We start from the raw sequence: 26,303 nt of genomic DNA, 5'->3' as shown, positions 1-26,303 counted from the left end.
ATTTGCCCAGCAACACTGCACTTCCAAGCCCTCCAAGCTCTGCTATGGCTAGGTTACTAATTTCTTCTCAGAGGAACATAATTGAAGTAATGTGTGTCCCTAGGAGCTCTTGCTCACTTTTCCCTTCCACTGAACTGGAATACCAATTTGCCTGCAGCTCAGCTGCGACCATGCAGGCAAAGACAGTTGCCCTAAAGAATGGCAGGGAAGCACAATGGAAAGAACACGAACATATGGAGTAAAATAAAAATTGTAAACAGTGACAAGCTCCACGAAGAAAAATAAAGCAGAGTAAGAGGTTAGAGACCTAACCTAGGGAGTTCAATTTCAAGTGGGATTCTGAGGAAAGTCCTCTCTAAGAGGTAGCGTTTGAGCAGAGACACAAAGCAACTGAGGGAGCGAGGTTGTCTGAGAAAGCGTTCCAGGTGGAGGAAACAGCAGTTGCAAAGGCTTTGAGGCAAGAGCCTGCTTGGGGTGTGCAGAGTCCAGCAAAGAGGTCAGTATGGCTGACCAGGAGTGAGCAGGGGGGATTAGAGAAGATGAGGCCAAGAGATAGTGGAGGACCAGACCACCTAGGACGTCCTTGGTCAAGGTAAAGATTTTGGATTTTACTCTGAATGAGACAGGAAAGCACCAGAAGATTTTGAGCAAAGGAGTGCAAGATCTAAAAGGGTCATTCTGACTTCTCTGTGGAGAAGATGCTGTGGCAGGGCAAGTGTGGGAGCAGGAAGGCAGGCCAAGTAAGAGGCTATTTCAGTTGTCCCTGCAAAAGACAGTGGTGGTTTGGACCAGGGCTTATTGGTAGAGATGAGAAAAAGAGGCTGAATTCAGGATATAATATACCAAAGGCCTGTTAGTTAATTATGTGTACTTGTAAGCATCAGAAGAACTGTGAACATACAGATGGCCAACAGGCACATGAAAAGACGCTCAGTATCACTAATTATTAGAGAAATGCAAATCAAAACTACAATGAAGGGGCCTCCCTGGTGGCGCAAGTGGTTGAGAGTCCGCCTGCCGATGCAGGGGATGCGGGTTCGTGCCCCGGTCTGGGGGGATCCCATGTGCCGCGGAGCGGCTGGGCCCTTGAGCCATGGCCGCTGAGCCTGCGCGTCCGGAGCCTGTGCGTCCGGAGCCTGTGCTCCGCAACGGGGGAGGCCACAACAGTGAGAGGCCCGCATACCGCAAAAAAAAAAAAAAAAAAAAAAAAAAAAAAAAAACTACAATGAGGTATCACTTCACACTGGTCAGAATGGCCATCATTAAAAACTCTACAAATAATAAAAATGCTGGAGAGTGTGTGGAGAAAAGGGAACCCTCCTGCACTGCTGGTGGGAATGTAAATTGGTGCAGCCACTATGGAGAACAGTATGGAGGTTCCTTAAAAAACTAAAAATAGAGCTACCATACAATCCAGCAATCCTACTCCTGGGCATATATCCAGAACAGACAAAAACTCTAATTCGAAAAGATACATGCACCCCAGTGTTCATAGCAGCACTGTTTACAATAGCCAAGACACGGAAGCAACCTAAGTGTCCACTGACAGATGAATAGATAAAGATGTGGTATATGAACACAATGGAATATTACCAGCCATGAAAAAGAATGAAATAATGCCATTTGCAGCAACATGGATGAACCTAAAGATTATCATACTAGTGAAGTAAGTCAGAGAAAGACAAATATCATATATCACTTATATGTGGAATCTTAAAAAATTGTATAAATGAAGTTATTTACAAAATAGAAATGGACTCACAGATGTAGATAACAAACTTATGGTTACCAAAGGAAATGGCAGGGGGGAGATATAAAATAAACAACAAGGACCTACTGTATAGCACAGGGAACTATAGTCAATATCCTGTAATAACCTATAATGGAAAAGAATCTGAAAAGTGTGTGTGTGTGTGTGTAACCAGGTCACTTTGCTGTACACCCGAAACCAACACAACATTGTAAATTTATTATACTTCAGTTTTTTTAAATGGTTAAAAAAACAATGCTCAGAAAAAATATTTTAAAATTTCAAAAAAAGACTGTGAACAGAAATCCATGCTTCTGGGTGTAGGGTACATGGCTTTTCATCAGAAGCCCTGGTTGTAAACTGATTTTTTTTTTTAAGCTGTGTGCATGTATTACCTTGATTTTTAAAACTACTTTTAAAAATCGAAAGAAAAAATATTTTATATCTTTCCATGTCAGTATATAGGCCTACCTCATTCTTCTTAATTTTTTTTATTATAAAAGCTTCACTGATTTACAGAAATAGAAAAAAAATCCTAAAATTTGTATGGAACCACAACGGACCCCAAATAGCCAGAACAATCTTGATAGAGAACAAAGCTTGGAGGCATCACATGTCCTGTTTTCAAAATATGTTATAAAGCTATGGTAATCAAAACAGTAAGGTACTTGACAGCTGACACCTAGGCTGGGAGGGCAGTGGGAACATTCAACCTCTATTGAAACACTTGCCAGACCATCCCCTCACCGAAAACAGCTTTACTAGTGGAATTCTAGAGCCATCTATTAATATTTTTGCCTGTTTATATTCCCCCATCAAAGGGCCTTGAGGGCTAATTTGAATGTTCTAGCAAAGTAATAACAACTACTTGCAGACCCTTGTCCAGAGAATGTCCTTCTTTTATCTGGTTCAGTTGTCTTTTTCCACAGAGGACACAGCTTAAGGAGGGGCAAACAGAATAGTGGAGAGAGAGGAACAAGATATCCACCCAGCTTGTTTATACATCAATAGGGTGACAGGTATCACCAACAGATCTCTGTGACACACACTGGGGAAATCAAAGTACAAAGGGCTTGAATCTTTACTAAATTCACCTACTTGGTGATTGGCAGTAACTTGGGTAAAGTAGTACAGAATTGGCCTTCATGAGAGGTGAGGCCAGACTCCCAAACTGTCAGTACACAAGCCTGTTTTGGATTGCTCTTTCCTTACTTTAGCCAACATTGATTTAGAAGTAAAAAACTTTTAAAGCAATAAACAATGATTTTCTTTCTTATAAGCACAGTCCTAATTAATTGGAAATCTGTTGAATGAGTATGCAAAGGAATAACCACATTGAAGCTCCTTGAGGTGGAATAAGACTAGATCTTATACATATACCACTGTTCTCAGTATAGTGATATGCTAAGTCAATACTTAATAAATCTTTGGTAATTCACCTAATTGAAAGATAGTTCATTAATAATATCACATCTAGGGAATTCCCTGGCGGTCCAGTGGTTAGGACTCCGCACTCTCACTGCAGAGGGCCTGGGTTCAATCCCTGGTTGGGGAAATAAGATTCCACATGCCACGTGGTGCAGCCAAAAAAATAATAATACTAAAATAATGTCACATCTAGTGAATCACAGAATATTTGATTTAAAAAGAAATCATTAATGCAATCTTTTGTTTTATGGATAAAGAAGTTAAGTGGAAAGAATTTAAAAGAATTTAAAAGAAAACCTGGCTTTGGTGTCCTATGCTACCATTTACGGGCTGTGTGATTTTGTAGGTCCCCATATCACTCTGAGCTTCAGTTTCTTCGCCTGTGATATGAATTTCATGGGGTAGCTGGTGGGTGAAATGTGATAGCATCATGAAAATACTTTGTTATTATGAACCATTACACAATTGTAAATCACTATAATAATCACTTATTACAGATGTGAGTTCTAGAAAGAGAGAAAAGTTCAAGGCCACAGAGCTAGTTAATGGCAGCCTGGGACTAGAACCGAGATTGTTTGACTCTTATTTAAGCCACACTGTCCTCTTAGTTCAGCAAAGACTTGATTTTTACATCTTAACCCTGTGTGTAGGACAGCACTATTCTTTGTCAGCCATGCCCTAGACCAAATACCATCTTCAAAGTGAAATCTCTTGGTTTTCTGAGGTTCTGGGCCAAAGGAGGATAAATTTGAGAGCAAGGTATTCCATGTCCCAAGACACTGGCCAGTCCATGGGGCTGGAACTCCAGAGAGCTCCAAAAGCAGTTGCTTTCCTTTGAATATTTGAACCACAGAAATATTCAGCATCTCGTTAAGCTCCAACTGAACACTTGTTCATCTTCCTCAGTGATTCATTCAAGCAAAGCATACTTGCAGATTGCATAAAAATTTTTCTATATATATCTCCCATTTACCATTCTTATATGTTTTCTCCTGGATCTTATTTAGTGTCCTATATTACTACTATATTGAGTTTGTAATTTGTACTCACTCATCAGAACCCTGTATCTTACCAAGAGGATAGTATCCACTTTAAAGTCTAGATGTAATTTACTAGTTACAGTGATATTCACTTTGAATACCATGGATGTTTTATTCATGAAGGAACTGGTTTCTCACAGTATAATCTATGGTCTGGGGATAGCATCGTACTTTATGGTGGGATTTCTTTTATTACCCTGAATTATTTGCTTAACTCTGTCTTATGTATAGCTTAGAGACGCAGCAAGTCAATAGATGGTGACTCTTGAGCAGATGCTAATGTGTTAATGCAATGTAAAATTGCTTCCTTGTGCTAAAAATTTGGGTAACCCATTTAAAAAAGAGGAAAGTGGGTGAATGTATGTTGGCTTGTTGCAGTATTTTGCTGATAGACTAAAAATATCTGCAAAACTACACTACTGTAGTAAGTATTTTCTCCCAGTAAATGGCCATCTACATTACTTATAGAGGTGATCAGGAAGTTAATGGAAGGCCCTCTATGTTAATGATTAAGATGTACACTATTATTATTTCTTGTATTTTCTATCCAGACAGAGGATCCAGAGAAAAATTTAAAGACATTGGAGAAATAATAAGAATAAACAGCACTGCTCTCTACCAGCTGGAAACATTTTTCAGGTGGTTTATTTAATGTTCAGGTAACAGAGTGCCATTTTTATTTGAAAACTACAGTAGCTCCTGGTTATAACAAGTGCTAGATTCAGCAGAAAGTTGGCCAAAATTAAATACAACTGAATGAAAATACAGTTGATCCCTGAACAACATGACAGTTAGGGACACCAGTCCCCCGCACAGTTGAAAATCCACATATAACTTTACAGTCAGCCCTGTGTATCCATAGTTCTTCCTCCTCAGATCCAACCAACGGTGGATTGTGTAGTAGTTTAGTACATATTTATTGAAAAAAAACATGTAAGTGGATCTGCTCAGTTCAAACCTGTGTTACTCGAGGTCCAACTGTAATGAACTTCACAGTTACATAATTTTTATTATTAGAATACTTAAAATATCATTAAGTCAGCCAGAATTTGAAAAATATGACTTGAGGTTATCACTAATAACCAACATTTATTTTCTGAGTTATCTGAGGATGCCAGGAATATGAGTATACACTTTATATAGCTCAGAAAAATGGAAAACTCTTCTGTATGTTGAGTAGAAATGTGCCACTATGTAACTATCCACTGATCCTAACTGTACCCTATGGAATATAGTTTTCATTTTGTTAATTAATTTTCTGTTACTTTCATCAGTGTTTTCACTGGAAGGAATGAAACCTATTTTAGGTTTTTTTTCATTCACTCCACCCTAACCTATATATCCCAGATTTGCTCATATAAGAATTTTAAAGATAGCTTTAGGTATAACTACATTAAGAAGAAGGATTATAAAGTATTTTCTGCTTGGAATCAGAACATGAAACAAATTTCCCTACAATTCTATAATCCATGTAACTGTTAATACACATGTGGGTAGTGTTATCCAAAAGCCCACCTAAGCCAGTAGCCCACAATATTATTTGTTCACATACTGAGGAAGAAGAGAAGTCTTGTCTGTATGGACCTGTAGGTCTTCTCCTAAAAGGAGGCTAGAAAAAAGTCATAAATCTCCATTAAGTCAGACAGAGACCATACCTTCTACAATTGCACATGATATAAAAGCAGAATGAGCAACTGAAAAATTCATTATAGAATAGGTGAGAGAAGTAATACTAAACATTCATGACTAAATTGGCACCCATGTTATCCAAGTCATCTAGATCTATGAGAGAGAAATAAATTTGGTGATGACTATGTCACCGCCAATGTCATCTCTATTTGCAGATGACATGATATTACATATAGAGAACCCTAAAGACTCCACCAAAACTGTTAGAATTAATAAACTATTTCAGTAAAATCGTAAGCTACAAGATCAGTATACAGAAATCAGTTGTAACTCTGTACACCAACAACAAACTATCAAAAAGAGAAATTAATTCCATTTACAATAGCATCAAAAAGAATAAAGTGCTAGTTTTACATTTAACCAAGAGGATGAACGATCTATACACTGAAAACTCTCAAGACACTGAGGAAATAAATTGAATGAGACACAAATAAATGGAAAGATATTTTGTGTTCATGACTGGAAGAAATTAATATTGTTTTTTTTTTTTTTTTTTTTTTTTTGTGGTACGCGGACCTCTCACTGTTGTGGCCTCTCCCGTTGCGGAGCACAGGCTCCGGACGTGCAGGTTCAGCAGCCATGGCTCATGGGCCCAGCCGCTCCGCGGCATGTGGGATCTTCCCGGACCGGGGCACAAACCTGTGTCCCCTGCATCGGCAGGCAGACTCCCAACCACTGTGCCACCAGGGAAGCCCGAAATTAATATTGTTAAAATGTCCATACCATCCAAAGCAATCTACAGATCCAGTGTAAACGCTCTCAAAATTCGAATGGCATTTTTCACTGAAATAAACAGTCTGAAAATTTGTATGGAACCACAAAAGATCCCAAATAGCCAAAGCAATCTTGAGAAGGAAGAACGACCTGGAGGGATCACATTTCTGATTTCAACTTTTAAAGTGATAGTAATCAAAACAGTATGGTACTGGCATTAGAAACAGAATAGAGAGGCCAGAAATAAATCCACTGGTTTATTTTACTAGTACAGGCAACTAATTTTTGACAAAGCCAAGAATATACAATGAGAAAAGGATAGTCTCTTCAATAAATGGTGTTGGGAAAACTGGACAGCCACACATAAATGAATAAAACCAGGCTTCTATCTTATACTGTACACAAAAACTAACTCAAAATGGATTAAAGACTTGAGCATGAGACCTGAAACCATAAAACTAGCAGAAAATATAGGGAGTAAGCCCCTTGACATTAGTCTCAGTGTTGATTTTTTTGGATTTGACACCAAAAGCAAAGGTAACAAAAGCAAAAATAAAACAAGTGGGACTACATCAAACTAAAAAAGCTTCTGCACAGCAAGGGAACCATCAACAAAATGAAAATCTATGGAATGGGAGAAAACACTTGCAAACCACATATCCAGTAAGGGGTTAATATCCAAAATATACAAGGATCTCACACAACATAATACCAAAAAAAAAAAAATTCAATTTTAAAATGGGTAAAAGAGCTAAATAAGACGTTTTTTCCAAAGAAGACCTATAAATGGCCAAGTATATGAAAAGATGCGCAACATCACTAATCATCAAGGAAATGCAAATCAAAATCACAATGAGATATCACCTCAAACCTGTTAGGATATCTGTTATGAAAAAGATGAGATAACATGCTGGTGAGGATGTGGAGAAAAGAAAACCCTTGTAGACTTTTGGTGGGAATGTAAACTTGTACAGCCACTATGGAAAACAGTATGAAGGTTCCTCAAGAAATTAAAAATAGTACTACTATATGATCCAGTAATCCCACTTCTGGGTATATATCCAAAGGCAACAAAATCATTATCTCCAAGAGATATCTGCACTCCCAATTTTATAGCAACAATATTCACAACAGCCAGTGTATGGAAACAACTTAAGTGTCCATCAGCTGCTGAGTGTATACAGAAAATGTATTTATACACACACACACACAAAATGGAGTATTATTCAGCAAAAAAAAGTCAAGCTTCATAGAAAAATTGTAGAAAAGCGGTTGCCAGGACTAGGAGATGGGGGAAATAGGGAGAGGTTGGTAAAAAGGTAAAACTTTCAGTTATAAGTTGAATAAGGTTTGAGGATCTAATGTATAACACAGTGACTACAGTTGATAACACTGTATTATAGAATTGAACTTTGCTAAGAGAGTAGAACTGAAATGTTCTCAACAAAAGTGAATATATGAGGTGATCGATATGTTAATTAACTTAATGGGGGAATCCTTTTAAATGTATACATATATCAAATCATCATGTTTGCTTTAAATATCTTACAATCTTGTCAGTTATACCTTTAAAGAAAAAAAGCAAACTGACACCCATGTAATTGAAGTTATCTAGATCTATAGGAAAGAAATAGAACTGGTGGTGACCAATGCTTACTGAAGGATGACTTTCCGTTCCTGAAGTGGCATACTGCCGTACTCAGAGGCACCCTGGCCAGTGAGCTTTATTATTAGACTGTCACTTATTTGGAAACCTCTTAATCTGCCTAGAATAATAAATGATCTGCTGAGGATGCCAAATTTGCCCCCAAAACAGAAATATTTTGCCACATACGTGCATTCTCCTGAGACAGAAACTAATGAAAAGAAGAGAAATTCTCAAGAAAAAAAGGATCACTTAGAGTTATCATTGTTATACAACCATCTTATGGCACCAGGAGATATGGACTTGGCAAAGAGGAGAGAATATTAAAATAAATGTTGGACTACATAGAATTGGAAAGTTGACAAGTTGTGCTTTTTGCTTCTTTCTTATAGGTTCTAAGTTGCCTTTTTAAGTGAGAGAAAAATACGGCTCAAAGGTGACTATAGTGACATCCCATTCATTTTATTATTTAGAACTGAGGATCTGAAAGACTCAGATTATAGCAGCTATTTGTTTTGTGTGGTATGGATAGGCCAGATTGTGATATATGCAGATGGTCCCCTACTTACAGTGGTTCAACTTAACTATTTTCCAACTTTATGATGGTGCGAAAGCAATACACCTTCAGTAGAAACCATACTTTGAATTCTGAGTTTTGGTCTTTTCCTGGGCTAGTCATATGCAGTACAATACTCCCTCGTGATGCTGGGCAGTGGCAGCAGCTTCAGCTCCCACTCAGCCAAGTGATTATGAGGGTGAACAGCTGATACACTTACAACCATTCTTTTTTCCACTTTCTGTACAGTATTCAATAAGCTACATGAGATATTCAATACTTTATTATAAAATAGGCTTTGTGTTACATGACTTTGTCCAGTTTTAGGCTAATGTAAATGTTCTGAGCATGTTTAAGGCAGGCTAGGCTAAAAGCTATGATGTTCAGTAGGTTAGGTGTATTGTAAGCATTTTCAACTTACTGAAACTTGTTGAAACTTTATTGGGCTGTAACTCCATCATAAGCCAAGGAAGACATGTACTGTATTCAGAATTCTCTGTCAGTACAAGGAATAACAAACCAACTCATGGATAATAACTCCTTCTCTAGGAGGGGTCCTCCAGGAGTCAGAATAAATATCAAACATTGCCTTCAGAAACCATTCCTTCAAAGGAACCACAATTTGATTTGATTTGATTGTAGAGCAATTTATGCCCTGGGGCATTTTGTAAACCATAAAGCATCAGCCAGCAGTTAATGTAGTTTATTAATGGGTGTGGTCAGGTAAAGAGAGGAAGAAAGTCCTACAAATACCACTAGCATCCCAAGATGACTGGGGATACCCATACCTGCAGTACCTGAGGAGCGACATCAGAGGCTTAATGCTGTAGGGGGCACAGGGGCGTAGGCTTCGCTAAATCCAGCCATCCATTAAACAAACATGCAAATAACAAGGACAGACCCTAACCTGGGGAAGGGTGTGGTGAGAGAAAAATCACTAACCAGAATTGCTGCAATATATTATCTAAATGTTCAGTTTTGAACAAAAATAATGAGCCATGAAAAGAAACAGGAAAATATGACCCATACATTAGAAAAACAGAAGGCAACAGAAGCTGCCCTATAAGAGTGACCAAATGTCAGAATTCACAGAAAAAGACTTCAAAGTAACCCTTGTAAATATGTTCACAGAACTGAAAGAAAGAATGATGAAAGAAACAAGGGAAGATATAATGACAGTGTTGCATCAGACAAATAATATCAATAAAGAGATAGAAATTATTTTAAAAGAAATAAAAGAACCAAGTGGAAATTCTGGAGTTAAAAAGTACAATAATTGGGCCTCCCTGGTGGCGCAGTGGTTGAGAGTCCGCCTGCCGATGCAGGGGATACGGGTTCGTGCCCCGGTCTGGGAGGATCCCATATGCCGCGGAGTGGCTGGGCCCGTGAGCCATGGCCGCTGAGGCTGCGCATCCGGAGCCTGTGCTCCGCAACGGGAGAGGCCACAACAGTGAGAGGCCCGCATACGGAAAAAAAAAAAAAAAGTACAATAATTGAAATTTTAAAAATTCACTAGAGGACTTCCCTGGTGGCACAGTGGTTAAGAATCTGCCTACCAATGCAGGGGACACGGGTTCGATCCCTGGTCCGGGAAGATCCCACATGACGCAGAGCAACTAAGTCTGTGTGCCACAACTACTGAGCCTGCGGTCTACAGCCCATGTGCCACAACTACTGAAGCCCGCATGCCTAGAGCCTGTGCTCTGCAACGAGAGAAGCCACCACAATGAGAAGCCTGCACACCACAATGAAGAGTAGCCCCTGCTCACCACAACCAGAGAAAGCCCGCACACAGCAACAAAGACCCAACACAGCCAAAGATAAATAAATTCACTAGAGATGCTCCACAGAGAATATTCAAGCTGAAGAACAGAGAGAAAAACAAAAGAAGAAAAGTGAACAGAGCCTTAGAGAAAAATGAGACACCATTAAAGCACACCAACATACGCATAATGGGAGTTAGGAGAGGAGAGAGAGAAAGGAGGGGGAAAAAAATCCAAAGAATGGTGGGTGAAAATTTCCCAAATACATTGAAAAAAGCTAACCTATATACATCAGGAAACTTGCTGAATTCCAAGTCGGATAAGCTCAAAGATATCCACAAAGGATGCATCATAACAAAAATGCTGAAAGTCAAAAATAAGGAGAAAACCTTGAAGGCAGCAAGAGAGAAATGACTTGTGACTAACAAGGGAATCCCCCCCCACACACACACCAATACGATTAACAGCTTATTTCTCAGCATAAACCACGTAGGCCAGGACAGTGGAATAACATATTCAGAGTACTCAAAGAAAAACTTGGCAACCAGAAATCCTACATCCAGCAAAGCTATTTATCAAAATGAATGCAAAATAAAAAATTTTCAAGATAACAAAAACTGAAATTCTTTCATCTGAAAGCAAGTGACCCCAGATTGTAATTTGAATCCACATGAAAAAGAACACCAGTAAAGGTAATAAGGTAATTATGAAAGACAGTATTAATAAATGTTTTCTTCTTTTCTTAACTGATTTAGAAAGCACTTGTATCAAATAATAGATATATGTTACTGTCAGACCTGTAACACATAGAAAGGTAGTATTTGTCTAATATATTTGCCAATAACAGCACAAAGGAGGTGGGTGGGAGCAAAGCTGTATGGGGCTGAGTGAACCATTACAGATGGTAAAGTAGTAATTATAAGAATATTACTGGGTTTGTAACATGAATAGATACAATATGTATAATGGCCATACTACAGTATTGGGGTAAAGGGAATAGAGCTAGGGAATTCCCTGGCAGTACAGTGGTTAGGACTCCATGCTTTCACTTCTGAGGGCCTGGGTTCAATCCCTGGTCAGGGACCTAAGATCCCACAAGACACGCAGCATGGCCAAAAAATGGTTGGGGTTGGGGTTGGGGCTGGGGTGGGGGGCTGAGGGATAGAGCTATATTGAAGTAATATCTCTGTATATCACTGGAATTAAGGTAGTATAAATCTGAAGCTGACTGTCATAAGATGTATATGGTAAACCCTAGAGCAACCTCTTAAAAAAAACAAAACTCAATAAAGAATAGTAAAAAAAAAAAATCATTAATTAAATGCTACATTAGAAAATACTCATGCAAAAGAAAACAGTAATAGAGGAATAGAGGAACAAAAAAGACATTAAAAGTTAAAAGAAATCAAATTCAACTATATCAACAACATTAAACTTGAATGGATTAAACAGTCCAATCAAAAGAGAGATTATCCGACACGATAAAAAAAATCATGATTCATCTCTATGTGGTCTACTGGAGACACACTTTAGATTCACAGATAGAAATAAAATGAAAGTAAAAGGATAGAAAAAAGATATCATGCAAATAGCAATTGTAAGAAAGCTGGAGTGGCTATACTAATATTAGATTAAGTAGACTTTAAAACAAAAAAATTACTAGCGATAAAGAGGAACATTTTATAATAATTAAAAGGCCAGTCCAGGAAAATATAACAGTTAAAAGCATGTGTATCTAATAACAGAGCACCAAAATACATTGAGCAAAAACTGAGATGGATGAAAAGAGAAATAGATGGTTCAACAATAAGAGTTGGAAACTTCATTGCCTCCACTTTTCAATAATGGATAAAAAAACTAGACAGAAGATTAACAAGGAAAAATTGAATGATAATAAACCAGCTAGACCTAACAGACATCTCTATAACACCTCATCCAACAACAACAGTATATACATTCTTCAAGTAAACATGAAATATATTCCAAGATAGACCATATGCGAGGCCATCAAACAACCTCAATAAGTTTAAAAGGATAGAAATAATACAAAGTATATTCTCTGATCCGAAAGGAATGAGATTAGAAATCAGTGTCAGGGAAGAAATTGGGAAAATCAACAAATATGTCTAAATTAAACTGCAGACTCCTAAACAACAAATGAATCAAAGAAGAAATTCCAAGGGGAATCAAAATTCTTAAAGACAAATGAAAAATGAAGACACAACACACCAAAATTTAAGAAATGCAGCTAATGTAATTCGTAGAGGGAAATTTATAGCTGTAAATGCCTTTATTAAGAAAGAAGGTCTCAAACCAATAATTCAATCTTCCACATTAAGACAATGGGAAAATGACAACCTAAACATAAAGGAAGGAGAAGAAAGGAAATAATAAAAAGTAGAGCAGAAATGAATGAAATAAGACTAGAAAAGAAATAGAGGAAAGTCAATGAATCCAAAAGCTGATTCTTTGAAAATATCAATAAAATGGACAAACATTTAACTAAGCTGACAAAAAGAAAAAGGATCAATACAGTCAGAAATGAAAAAAGAGACATCACTACCAACCTTACAGAAATAAAAAGGACTGTAAAGGAATACTGTGAACAAATGTATGTGAAGAAGTTAGATACCTGTTATTCTAATAGATATAAATGAAATGAACAAATTCCTAGAAAGACATAAACTACTAAAACTGAATCAAGTTTAGAAGAAATAGACAATCGAAATAGGCCTATAACAAGTGAAGAGATTGAATTAGTAATTTAAAAAAAAAACTATTCAAAAAGAAAAGCCCAGGCTCAGATGGCTTCACTGCTGAACTCTACCAAACATTTAAAGAAGAGTGAATACCAAAACTTCACAAATCTTCCCCAAAATAGAAGAGGATGAATACTTCCCAACACATTTTGTGAAGCCAGTATTACTCTAATACCAAACTGAAGACATGAGAAGAAAACTACGTACTAATAGTTCATATGAATATGGATGCAAAAATTCTCAACAAAATACAGCAAACCAAATCCAGCAACTTATAAAAATAATTATATACCCTAATCAAGTGGGATTTATCCCAAGAATGCAAAGATGATTCAATATCTGAAAATCAATTAATGTAAATTAATCATATCAATAGAGTTAAAAAAACAAGATCATCTCAATAGAAGCATTTAACAAATCCAACATCCTTCCATGTTAGAAACACTCAACAAATTAGGAATAAGAAGGAAGTGCCTCAACCTGATAAAGAACATCTACTAAAAACCCACAGTTAATATCATGCTTATTGGTGAAAGAGGGGATGTTTTCCTGCTAAGATAAAGAACAAGACAAGAATGTCTGCTCTCACCACTTCTATTCAACATTATATGAGGTTCTAGCCAGGGCAGTTAGTTGAGAAAAAGAAATAAGATTGAAAAGGAAGAAGTAAACCATCCCTATTTGCTAATGACATGATTTTATGTATAGAAAATACTAAGTAATTAACTAAAAAACTATTGGAACTAATAAAATTAGTACATCAAGATTGCAGTAAACATAAATATACAAAAATGTTTTATTTTTATATACCTACAATGAACCACCTGAAAATAAAGAAAATAATTGCACTCACAATAGCATCAAAAAGAATAAAATACTTGGGAATAAATTTAACAAAAAATACAAACTTTAAAAACTACAAAACATTGTTGAAAGAAATTGAAGAAGATCAAAATAAGTGGAAAAATATCTCCTGTTCATGGATCAGAAGATTTAACATTGTTAAGATTGCAATATTCCCCTAAATGTAAGAGCTAAAACTATAAAACTCTTAGAAGAAAACAGAAGGGTAAATTTTCATGACCTTGGATTTGGCAAAAGGATTCTTAGATAGGACACCAAAAGTCCAAGCAACTAAAAAAAAGAAAAAAATGTGGCTGTCATCAAAATTTAAAACTTTTGTGCTTCACAGGATACCACTAAGAGCAGGAACAGACAACCCACAGAATGGGAGAAAATATTTGCAAATCATTTATTTGATGAAGGACTTGTATCCAGAATATACAACTTACAACTCAATGATAAAGACAAATCACCCAAATAAAAAATGAGCAAAGGATCTGAATATACATTTATCCAAAGAAGATATACAAATAGCCAATAAACATGAAAAAAAATGTTCAGTATCACTAGTCATTTGGTAAATGCAAATTAAAACCACAAGATACCACTTCACATCCACTAGGATGTGGGATGATACAAAAAGTTGGGTAATAACAAGTTCTAGGAAAGATGTAAAGAAATGAGAAGACTCATATACTGCTGATATGAATGTAAAATGGTACAGCCATATTGGAAAACAGTACGACAGTTCCTCAAAAAGTTAAACACAGTTACCATATAACTCAATTCCATTCCTAGGTATATACCCAAGAGAAATGAAAACATATGCCCACACAAAAACTTATATGCAAATGTTTATAGCAGCATTATTTATAATAGCCAAAAGATGGAAGCAACACAAATGTTTATCACCTGATAAATGGATAAACAAAATGTGTTATATCCATACAATGGAATATTATTCCGCAATAAAAAGGAATAAAGTACTGATATATGCTACAACTTAGATGAACCTGGAAAACGTTACCCTAAGTGAAAGAAGCCAGCCACAAAAATCCACATATTGTATGATTCCATTCATATGGAAGTCCAGAATAGAGAAATCTGTAGAGACAGAGATTTGTAGTTGCTTATTGCTTGATGAGGGATGGGGTGGGATGAGGAGGATGGAGAATGATAGCTAAAGGATATGGGGGTTCTTTTCAAAGAGATGAAAATGTTCTCCAGTTGGCCACGATGATGGCTGCACATATCTGAATTTAGTAAAAACCACTGAATTATACACTTTACGTGGATGAATTGTATAGTATGTGAATTATATCTCAGTTAAGCTGTTTCTTAAGAAACAGAACAAGGGAGGTCTTTGTGTACTATTCTGGAATAATCTCCAAAATATTTTGTTAAATAACAAGATGCAGGAGGAAAAAAAAATTTATTCCATATCCTATATGTAGGTTGTGTATCCTATAGTTACATGAATCTATAAATGTGTTAAAATTCATAGAACTGTGCAACAAAAGAGGAAAAGGTAATGTTATTGTATTATGATGTAAAAATATAGAATCTTTAAAAATACAGTAGAAATTGAGAGAGGAGAGGTCTTGTCACCAGACTTGGTAGTCCTGGTGGTGGACATCTGGGAAGTCTTCAAGAAGAAAGTCACACTTGCAAGTATCTCGAAGGATGATTTGGCTCTGGATGGATAGATATTTAAGGAGAAGTTTGATGAAGAACAGAAAATCATTTAAGACAAATGTCAACAATGGCCAAGAGTACAGAGTAGAGAATTTCTGACCATCTGGGGAGCATTAATTGTTTAGTTCGCTGAAAGGAAGTATGCACACAGGAAAGAAAATAGATCAGATTGTGGATTTCCTTGTGTGTCAGGTTAAGAATTGAACACTTTGTTGTATGGTCATTGATGAGCCATGAAAGGTATCTGATCAGAACTCTGCCTTGGGGATATTATTCCATGGGAACTGCTAATAAATAAGTTGTAGACCAGTTAGAAGGCTGTTATATTAATTCAGTCAGAGTATGAAGGACTAATACAGGTGGTGGAGATCTGAGAGAGACGGGAACACATGGGATCAGTATTGTGAAGAACGTGGCAGCTGGTTGGGGAGGGAGAAAAAAGTCCAAAAATTGGCTCTTTGGTTTCGCGCCTACGTGACTGGGATGACAGTACTGTTAGGAAAAGGAAGTGGGGAAAGCAGAGAAGTTGATGAGTTGAGGTTGGGAGTTGTTTAGTTTCAGGAGCTAGGAGACGTCTAAATAAGACACTTAACGGCAGTTACAGAGGGAAGCCCCACGGTATGGTCGGCACCACACCTGCAAATCCAACCAACCTCGGATGGAAAATATTTGGGGGGGGAAATCCAGAAAGTTGTAAAAAGCGAAACACGAATTTGCCTCACAGTGGCAACGATTTACATAGCATTTAGATTGTATCAGGTATTGTAAGTAATGCAGAGATGATTCAAAATGTACAAGAGGATATGTGTAGGTTATATAAAATGTGGGAAAGATATATGGTGGTGCAATCAGAAATTTGAGTTGGGAAAGTTGGAAGTCAGGGAAGCTCATGTTGGATAACTTCAAGTTTTTTCCCATAAAATACGAAGCAAAGTCATCCACAGAGAGGGAATAAAATTGAAGAGTGTTTCTAAGCAGCTTTAAATATTTTTTCTAATTCTGCCCTTTGCATGAATGGAAAATAAATGATCCACATCAATTATAATAGGTAATTATAAGCCTTTAACATTTGCTAGGTATCATGCTAAGAGCTTATTTCAAACTTAAAACATCCCTACCAGACAAAAGGTATTAGCAGTTTTATCCACATATTACAGAGGGTAATACATGAGAGAGAGAGAGAGAGAGAGAGAGAGAGAGAGAGAGAGGATTGGAAATAGCTCAAGGTTACCCAGCTAATCAGAGGTGCATATTACAGAGGGTAATACATGAGAGAGAGTGAGAGAGAGAGAGAGAGAGAGAGAGAGAGAGAGAGAGAGGATTGGAAATAGCTCAAGGTTACCCAGCTAATCAGAGGTGGAACCAAAACTGAATATGAGCTCTAACTCCGAGCTCTGAGGATGTTAGAGCATGCTTTCTGAGGTTTTCCTTTCAAATTTCATTAAAGCAGCAAAATGTTGGTTCAAGAATTTACACGGATTAATGGGATAGCATACCAAGTATGTATTCCATGTATACAATGAAATGTAATTTTAATATAATTTCAATAAAGTTAACCTTTTAAATAAATGGAGAAGGGATGGCTTGTTTAATAAGTGCATTGGGGCAGTTAACTATCCAAGTTTAATTTTTTTAAATTAATTTTGATCTCCTGCTTAAAATATATATAATAGAAATCAGAACAGTGGTTGTCTATGGCAGGGTAGAGATGGATTTAGGGGCACAGGGAACTTTCTAGGGTAACAGGTATTTGCTATAATTTGATTAGAATGTTGGTTGCATGGGGGTTTTTTTGTCAAAACTCATTGAAATGTACATTTAAAAATCTGTACATTCCACTCTATGTAAAATTTATCTCAGTTTTAAAAAGGGGAATCTATCTATAGACCTCCAAGACATCATTAAATTTAAAAAAGCAAGCTAAAGGATGAGACGTACAATATAATACTATTTATACAGAAGAAAGAAAACATTATTTCTGTGGATCCACACTTGAGTATGTAAATGTCTCATGGTTCTTGGGTCCACCTACTACTCCACCAAGAGGTCCTTCCACTAGTGTCAATCTTGGTGCTCTTAGGGTTTCTTTCTGGGATGTGAAGAAAAGAAGGACTTCTATATTATAACATCGTTAGCCTAAGAGTAAATTTCCCCATTGTTCGTAATACCCCTTGGTATAATATTCTCCAGTGAAGAAAGATACTCTTTCAGGAAATTCTAACTAAAAAACATGACGTGTTTGTACAGTGATTCTGGAAACTAGTACATCTTCACAGGCAGCCTTGTATAATGGGGCTGTAATCAGGTGATCTGAATTCTTGTTCTGACTCTGCCACTTGATTAGATGGATATTTTGGTGTAATTCATTTAATCTCTCTGGGCTTCAATTTCCATGTTGGTTAAAAAACTGGACTGAACTGATGACTGAGGGTCCATCCAGGCCTAAGATTCAGTAAACCCTCTTCCTTCACACGGACCTTCTATGAAAGAGGTCACTTAACCTACAGTAGACATATGGTAAGTCAGATTTTCTCTGCTTTTATATTTTGAAACAGGTGACAACCAAAGCCAAGCAACTGAAGGATTCAGTTACCTGCTCCCCAGGTGAGTCAGCACCCACTCCATCCCATTAATCTAAAGCCGTGCCTTCAAAATAAATCCCTTTTTATAATAACTTGTTTTGCCCAATGGACTCTACTGGTCATCTCTGTGAAAGGGATCGAATTACAAGCACCCACAAGCCAGTGCAGCCCTGCACACACAGTGGTGCTAAGATGTACTTAATAAGTTTGAAGAACTGTAAAAACCTTGTTCTTCTCTAGTATTGGGGGGGAGGGGGGCACGCAGGGGAACGCCAGTCTGCTCCATTTCCCCACACTGTCCACCATTGCCACCACACACACAAAGCGTCCTTCAGGACAGGCCAAGCAGCTTCTCCAAGAATCTATGTTTCTCAAAATCCATTTCCTCCAGGGACTTCCCTGCTGGTGCAGCAGTTAAGAATCCGCCTGCCGGGCCTCCCTGGTGGCGCAAGTGGTTGAGAGTCCGCCTGCCGATGCAGGGGATACGGGTTCGTGCCCCGGTCTGGGAGGATCCCATATGCCGCGGAGCGGCTGGGCCCGTGAGCCATGGCCGCTGAGCCTGCGCGTCCGGAGCCTGCGCGTCCGGAGCCTGTGCTCCGCAGCGGGGGAGGCCACAACAGTGAGAGGCCCGCATACCGCAAAAAAAAAAAGAATCCGCCTGCCAATGCAGGGGACACAAGTTCAAGCCCTTGTCTGGGAAGATCCCACGTGCCACGGAGCAACTAAACCCGTGCACACCACAACTACTGAGCCCATGTGCCACAACTACTGAAGCCCCGTGCACCACAACGAAGAGCAGCCCCTGCTCTCCACAACTAGAGAAAGCCCGCGCACAGCAACGAAGTCCCAACACAGCCAAAAATAAAATAAATTTATTTTTTAAAAAAATCCATTTCCTCCAAGACTAAGTGGAATTTTGTTCAAGTCCCCATACTTTTTGCTTGGAACCAAGAAGAAAATGCCTCCTAAACCTTCCAACTCCACTTAAATACAGGTCCCTGTACTCGATGTAACCTACTAGGGACCAGCACACCCCGAGATCTCGAAACGTCTCCCCTGGAAAAGGATGGGGCGTGCGGTTCTGCGGGCTCCAGCGAGGAGGGCATTTCCAGACTGCTCTCCTACCAGAGTGGCTGTTGGTCTGCGTGTGGAGGCCCAAGCGCGCAACGTGCTTCTGTGAAAGACGCTCCCCTCGGACACAGTCTCCGGAAACCTGCTCCTAAAAAGGCGGTGGAGCTCGGACAGATCATCCTGGAGCACGGAGGGGTCGGGAGTGTGTGAGCAGGGCGGGAAAGGCGTGGCTGAACACACCTGTGCGTGGCAGGGGGAGTGTGCTTTTCTGTCAAAAGACGCATCGCAGTGGCACAGGAAGCAGCTTGGTTCGGGGGGGCCGGGGGGGTCCCCGGGGGTCCCCCATGCAGGCAGTGAGCCCAGCGGGAGGTCTGACGGATTCACTGTACTTGGCGCTCGCGGAACTAATAACAACCCTAGATTCTGAAGAACATCTTTCCATACCTCGAGAGTAGCCGCTTATCCCCCCTCAAAGAGACCTTCTCATCCTCTGATCACAGCCTGGCCCTGGGAGGCCCCCGAAGTCCTCAGAGTGGTGGAAGGACAAAGGCTTGGAATCAGACAGAAGTGGGTTCAGATCCCACCTCTGCTGCTTCTGAGACTGACTGCCCTCCTCTGTGCAGTTGGGGTCACGATGGCTGTCTTTATAGAATAGTGTGAACATTAAGTATACAATACATGCCGAGTGCCCAGCGCACTGTCTGCTGTGGTGAAGGCAGCTGTCCTGACACTTGTCACGGGAACTGACCTTGCCCTTCCCCTCCGTGTGTCCTTTCTCACAGGGATGGTCAGACTCTCCGAGCTCAGATCCACGGCCCAGAACTCCAGGCCCCCCAAGGCCGCCGCCACCTTGCCAGACGACATCATCACCCAGCGGGAGGAGGCCAAGCAGGCCGGGGAGCTGGAGGAGGAGGAGGACGGCGAGGAGGAGGCCGAGCCGGAGGCCGCGGAGGAGAGCCGGCCTCGGAGGCGGAGGCCAGCCCGGCCGCCCGAGCCGGAGGAGAAGGTCCGGGCAAAGAGGCAGAGGGACTTCGACATGTCGGAACAGCACGAGTCCAGCGACGATGAGAGCCAGAAGAGAGAGCGAGCGCGAGCCGCGGAGGAGCCCTGGACTCAGAGCCAACAGAAGCTTCTGGAGTTAGCGTTACAGCAGTACCCAAGGGGATGCTCTGACCGCTGGGACAAAATCGCCAAGTGTGTTCCGTCCAAGAGTAAGGTGGGTGACGCCGGGAAGGAAGGCCTCCGAGCGGGTCTAGGTCACACGGCCACGGCCGCAGCGGGTCCACCGGCTTTCCCTCCTCTACGCCTCTTTCTATCCGCCTCATCTCTTACCTGCCAGTTACCTTCCACTAGATGTCTCCCGAGAGCCTGTGAATCTGCACTCGACTGCTTAGTGTAAATGAGGTCAAGATTCCAAGTTACAGATACCAGTTATGTTTACTCAGCGAAAACCCCACGCATAGATCATAACCTTCCCCCACAGCAATCCCGCCAACCTTCTGGAGCGTTCGCTCGGCGGGGGCGGGGCGGGGACGGCCGGGCAGCATCCTTGTCGCCGCGAGGGCCGCGCAGGGCCAGGGCTCCCTCGCAGGCGGAGGCTCCCTTCGGCCAGCAAGGAGGTTTCCCACAGAATCACAAGCCCCTCCAGCGCTTCACAGCTTTTTAACCCGGGGAACACGTGTGGCAGCCGGCGTCGCCATGGTCACCAGTTCGGCCGTGTAATTTGTCTGGACTCAGCGGTGGCACCTGTGGACCAAAGGCTGGAAGTAGTGTTGGGGCGGGGTCAGGGAGAGGTTGCCCTCAGGATCAGGATCCCGCTTGTCCTCTGTAGCCCTTTCCTCCCAGTGTACAGCTTTTCGTGTCTGTTTAAACACATCTGCAGAGAGTCCCCGAATGCCAACTCAGATAGGAGGGAGGAGGGGCAGCCCCTGTGGGAAGTCAGGCCCAGTCCGGCCTCTGTCTTCTGCTCCGACAGCTGGGAGCTGCAGAGCCTCCGGTGTGATCTTTTCAACCCCAGCCTTTCCTGATACAGCCTCCTGGGCATCTTTCCTCGTAGCCATAACCCTTCGTCTGAGGCACCAGGAACACCGAGAAATCAAAAGAACCAGTCTCCTTTGCCTTCTGTGCCCATCACTCAGTAGCCTGTGGGCACACTGATGTTCATTTACATTCTTTTTTTTTTTTAATTGAAATTCGATGTCGGAAAATCTAGCTCGTGGCCATGGATGTCCCCGTGCGTACAAGTCTAGTTATCTATCACCTACTTTAAAATGAGGAAGTTGAGAATTCCCGGGGAGAAAAATAAACCATTAGCAGTTGATCTATTTGAGAAACACAGATCCTCCCAGCCCCTCCAACTGATTTGCCAGAAGTAATTATTTTCCCTGAATTTCTTTAGCATCTGTCGGGACACAGGCATTTACATGTGTGATGAATTGACACTGGCTTAAAATGAAGGAGCTGGAACCGTGGATTCCTGTGGACAGCACACTCAGAAACTCATTGCCTTGGGGTTTGGAAACCTTCCTGGTTCAGGGAGGAATGAGCAGCACTGTTTATTATCCTGCAGGTGTTCCCCTTAAGCCTCCACGTCAGAACCAGGTCCAGGGGAGGTTGCCTGCTGGCTCGCCCGCTACAGGGCGACTCCCTGGAAGGGGCCTGCAAGCCGTTGGGGGCCCTGGGCCTGAAGGAGGAGCCTCTGCCTGAGGCCCGCACGGGGCTGGGCTGGGCCCCCAACCCTGGCAGGCCTGCTGCTCAGAGCCCAGGGTCCCCGCATCCCCCCACAGAGCGCTGGGCTGGCCGGGCAGCTTGGCTGTTAGGGAAAGGGTGACACTTTAGGCAGGTGGCCCTTGGGGATGCAGAAGAGGCACTTACTAGAAGATTCTCTCAGAACACTACTAAGCCAAAACCCCAGAAAGAGGAGGAACACCCATTCTCTGTCCAGGGCCGCTGATAAAGTCATCTGCTGCGGAGCACAAACCAGTTCACGTGTGACCTTAAGTTAGTGAAGGCTTATAGTGCCGTTGGGGTGTTTTTGAACAGAAACAGAAATGGATTCTGGAAAGTACCTTGTGATAAACAAGAGAGCAATGAGGCCCTTCCCCTGCTTCATCAGGGGTCCTCACCCCAAGGGGTGACAGCGACAGGCAGCTGGCGTCTGAAGCTACTAGTTCTGTAGCCTGACTGGAAGTCTGGAAGACCTCGGTGGGGCTGACACGAGCCAGAGGAAGAGCGGGGCACACTCCCTGCAGTAGCCCGTGGGGCTGGGCTGACGTGGCCCTACCGCAGGAAGGTCCCAGGGGCCCCCAGGGAGAGGCAAACCATAATGAGAATGATGTTGTGGATGCCTGGCCTCAAGCTTTTTCGTTTCTCTGAAGTAATGTGTTGTGACGAAACGGTGAAATGTTAAAATGTTAAGTACCACTGGTGAGTCGAAAGTCACCATCACAGTAACCAAAGTCTCTGTCCCACAGACAGCAGCCACTGGCCCCTCCCCCAGGGTGCACATCATACCTCCCGCCCAGGCACCCAGGGAATTCCAGGTGGACAGGACAGCCCTTGGTCAGCAGTGGGTACGGCAGGCTCACCCCATGAGGGTCACTCTGATTTTAACTGTCAACTCTCTGTCTCTCTCTCTCTCTCTCTCCAGGAAGACTGTATCGCTAGATACAAGCTGCTGGTTGAACTGGTCCAGAAGAAAAAACAAGCTAAAAGCTGAATCCTCTGGAAGATGATGTTTACCTTATTTTCCAAAAGGATTATTTTAAAAATCTTATGCAGAAATTTGCATTTTGTACCTCACTATTTCTATACGTCATGTGCCTTAGTAAAAAAAAATTTTTAATGTAAAATAAATGTTGTGCTACATTGTTTAAACAAATACTGTGTTAAAGGAGAAAAAATCAGATTTGGGTATTTTATAGATTATTTTCTCTCTCATCACTGCAAAGTTTAATTTCCTGGGGAACAAACTGAATAGTGCTTTCTAACAGTCAGGCAAATGTATGATTTTGAAGGAACATATGAGTGAACTAATGTGTAAGAATGAAAACGTAATGTGTTTCTTTGACCAAAGATCACAGCAGCTAATGAGTAGCAGGATGCCAGTATTTGGGAGAACAAACCAGCTTTGTATTGAGCTAGCTGCTGGGAATAGTGTGGGGTTATCTTAACTGTATGTTTATGCATATGTTATATGTATGTAGAAAAAAATAAGTCTAAATGCACAAGGACATAATAAACTCTAAGTTTGGATGGTTTGGTAGAAATGCATACCCAACGGATAGAATTTCCATACAACACGTAGGCAAGGTTTTTCGGATCTGATGACACTGGGTCCCACTTTTCAATACCTGAGTTAAAAATCACTATTTTGTGCTGTTACTTTTGACTGAACCATCACCATCAGCTGAGTGCTCCTTTTTAAATCTGTCATTTGCTCAGGGCTGAAAGCAGTTTGCTCAAGTACAGATTGCCTAAACTTGAAAACCATCAAGATCACCAGAACAGTGCTTCCCTGGTGCCGCAGTGGTTGAGAATCCGCCTGCCAATGCAGGGGACACGGGTTCAAGCCCTGGTCCGGGAAGATCAGATGCTGCAGAGTGACTAAGCCCACGAGCCACAACTACTGAGCCTGCGAGCCACAACTACTGAAGCCCGCACACCTAGAGCCTGTGCTCCACAACAAGAGAAGCCACTGCAATGAGAAGCCTGCGCACCGCAATGAAGAGTAGACCCCGCTCGCTGCAACTAGAGAAAGCCTGCCGCGCAGCAACGAAGACCCAACACAGCCAAAAATAAATAAATTAAAAATAAATTTTAAAAAAATGATCACCAGAACACATTTCAGGGAGGTGATCTGATAAAATGCTATAAAGACGTCATTTTTCTCTAAGGATTGAAATGAGGTTAGATTCCCGGAGACGGTTTGGGTGGCAGCAGCCACACCGGCTCTGTAGCCTTTCAGCCTGAGCAGGACACACGTGGCTCCAGGTAGGCCTGCCTCTGACGCTGTGGGGGACCCGCCACCTCTGCGATGTCAAAAAGAGCAGTGGAGAAACTGCTGCAAGTCATTGTTCTCATGAACTGAGTCCTCGGGCAGCAGCTCCCCTGAGCCTCATCCTGGTCAGGAAAGGGAGGCAGCCAGGGAGGGAGAGGCTGCCTGGCCTGCATGTCAGGAGGCCTCTTTCTAAGAACAAACAAGAGCTGGTCACGGGCGGCACCAGAGCCAACAGCTTCTGCCCCAGAACTTTCTCCTGGAGCCAGTGGGGCCATGAGGTTATTACTGTGCATTCACTTCGGGCCAAGGCCCACTCCCCATTGGTGTGGGACGTCTCAGAGGAAGAAGCTGGTGCATGGAGGGAATCAGGAAGGGATTGTTCTGGCTGCTTTCCAGGCCTTGGGTCCATCCTGTCTCTGAGTCCAGGGTCAGGCTTGTCACACAGCTTGGTTGTCCAGCCTGTGACATTCTGTGAGCATCCTTCCATGAAATCATGCTTTTCACTTACGGTACTTTGAATTGGGTTTCTGTTGCATGCACCCCCAAATCCCATGACCAGATTTCTGGGCTTCCAGTGTGGGGAGAGCCCCACAGGGGCCCAAAGATGCCTTAAGAGGTATAATTTAGGATGAAATGCCCTAATTTGCCTACCAACCTCATCTTTTGCACACTCACTAAGGAGGAGTCTTCTAGCACTGTTTTCTACTGATGACTATCCCTGCCACCAGCCCCTTTCTGCATGGCCTCCCCTATTTGGGGGACCTGGAGCTGCTGAGTTTTGTTGAAGTAGGACCAGTGGGCCGGGTGGGGCAGGGCTCAGGAGCTCAGCTGCACACAGGAGACCCGTGGGGTTCAGTTTGAGCGAGGTCACGGGAAAGCAATGGCACCTCCAAAAGGGGTTCCCGACACAGGTCACATGGGGACCAGGCACGGCCCCCCTCTCCTTCCTGACGCCCCAGGGAAGTGTTCCCTAAACCCACCCCTCAGCCCCGCCTTGTGACCTTATCTATCTATTCACACCTCTGAGCTGTGTGACATCAGTGCCTTGTCTTACCTCTTTGTCTCGATTCCTTATCTGGAAAAATAGGGAATAACGGTGGCTGCTGCATAGGTTGTTACGATGATAATCTGGCTTGTTGAACACAATAAATGTTCTTTTTCTATCTGACCATCCAGGCTTCCTGTTACCATCATTTTCAGTGGCTGCAGACGCAGGTAGCAGGGCTGGCAGTCCACCAGCCACGCTCATTTGGTCCCTTGCGGGCGGGAATCCCTAGCCTGGGCCCCAGGAGTCCTGGGCACTGTACAGACCCTGGTGGTCTGGGAACCCTGCCAAAGGTATGCAAAGTCTTTATTCTTTTGGACGTGTGGTTTTCTGGAGAGAGGGTACACATCTTTCACCGGTTGCCCCAAAGGTTCCTTACCCAAAAAGGTTAAGTCAGGCCTCTGCTCAAGTGTTTACTCTGACTGCAGCCCACCAAGGGCCCACGTGGTACAAGGAGAATCCTCAGACTTGGCCTCTGACAAAAAGAGGCCCAGAATTCAACCTCAGAGTCCCCACCCCACTCAGACCCTGGCAGAGGGAACAGCAGGAGGTATCTCTTCGTGCAGGGCTTGTAAAGCGCTGGCCTGGCCCCAGCACGCGCTGCCCACCTGCGCCCCCCGGCCCCGCACAGGTTGGGGTGTCTGCCCCCATCTTCCCGGAGAACCGGGCCCTTTGTCCTGTAGTGATTGACATTTACTTTCTCCACTGAGGCAAAAGGTTACAG

General features: G+C 41.8%; 1 protein-coding gene across 1 annotated transcript in view; it reads left to right on the top strand.

Moving 5' to 3' along the window:
• DNAJC1 (DnaJ heat shock protein family (Hsp40) member C1) overlaps window positions 1-25,697 on the top strand; it is a 214,825-nt gene extending 189,128 nt beyond the window's left edge. Inside the window, exons 10-12 of the mRNA XM_060097700.1 lie at window positions 18,438-18,486; window positions 20,318-20,751; window positions 23,185-25,697. Of these exons, the coding sequence (XP_059953683.1) occupies window positions 18,438-18,486; window positions 20,318-20,751; window positions 23,185-23,253 (552 nt within the window). The 3' untranslated portion in view covers window positions 23,254-25,697. The remainder of the gene's footprint in view (window positions 1-18,437; window positions 18,487-20,317; window positions 20,752-23,184) is intronic.
• The last annotated feature ends 606 nt before the right edge of the window (window positions 25,698-26,303 follow it).

The sequence above is a fragment of the Mesoplodon densirostris genome, chromosome 4, assembly GCF_025265405.1.
Source record: "Mesoplodon densirostris isolate mMesDen1 chromosome 4, mMesDen1 primary haplotype, whole genome shotgun sequence".
In the NCBI taxonomy this organism is placed as follows: Eukaryota; Metazoa; Chordata; class Mammalia; order Artiodactyla; family Ziphiidae; genus Mesoplodon; species Mesoplodon densirostris.
This window is presented reverse-complemented; position numbering and strand designations above follow the sequence as displayed.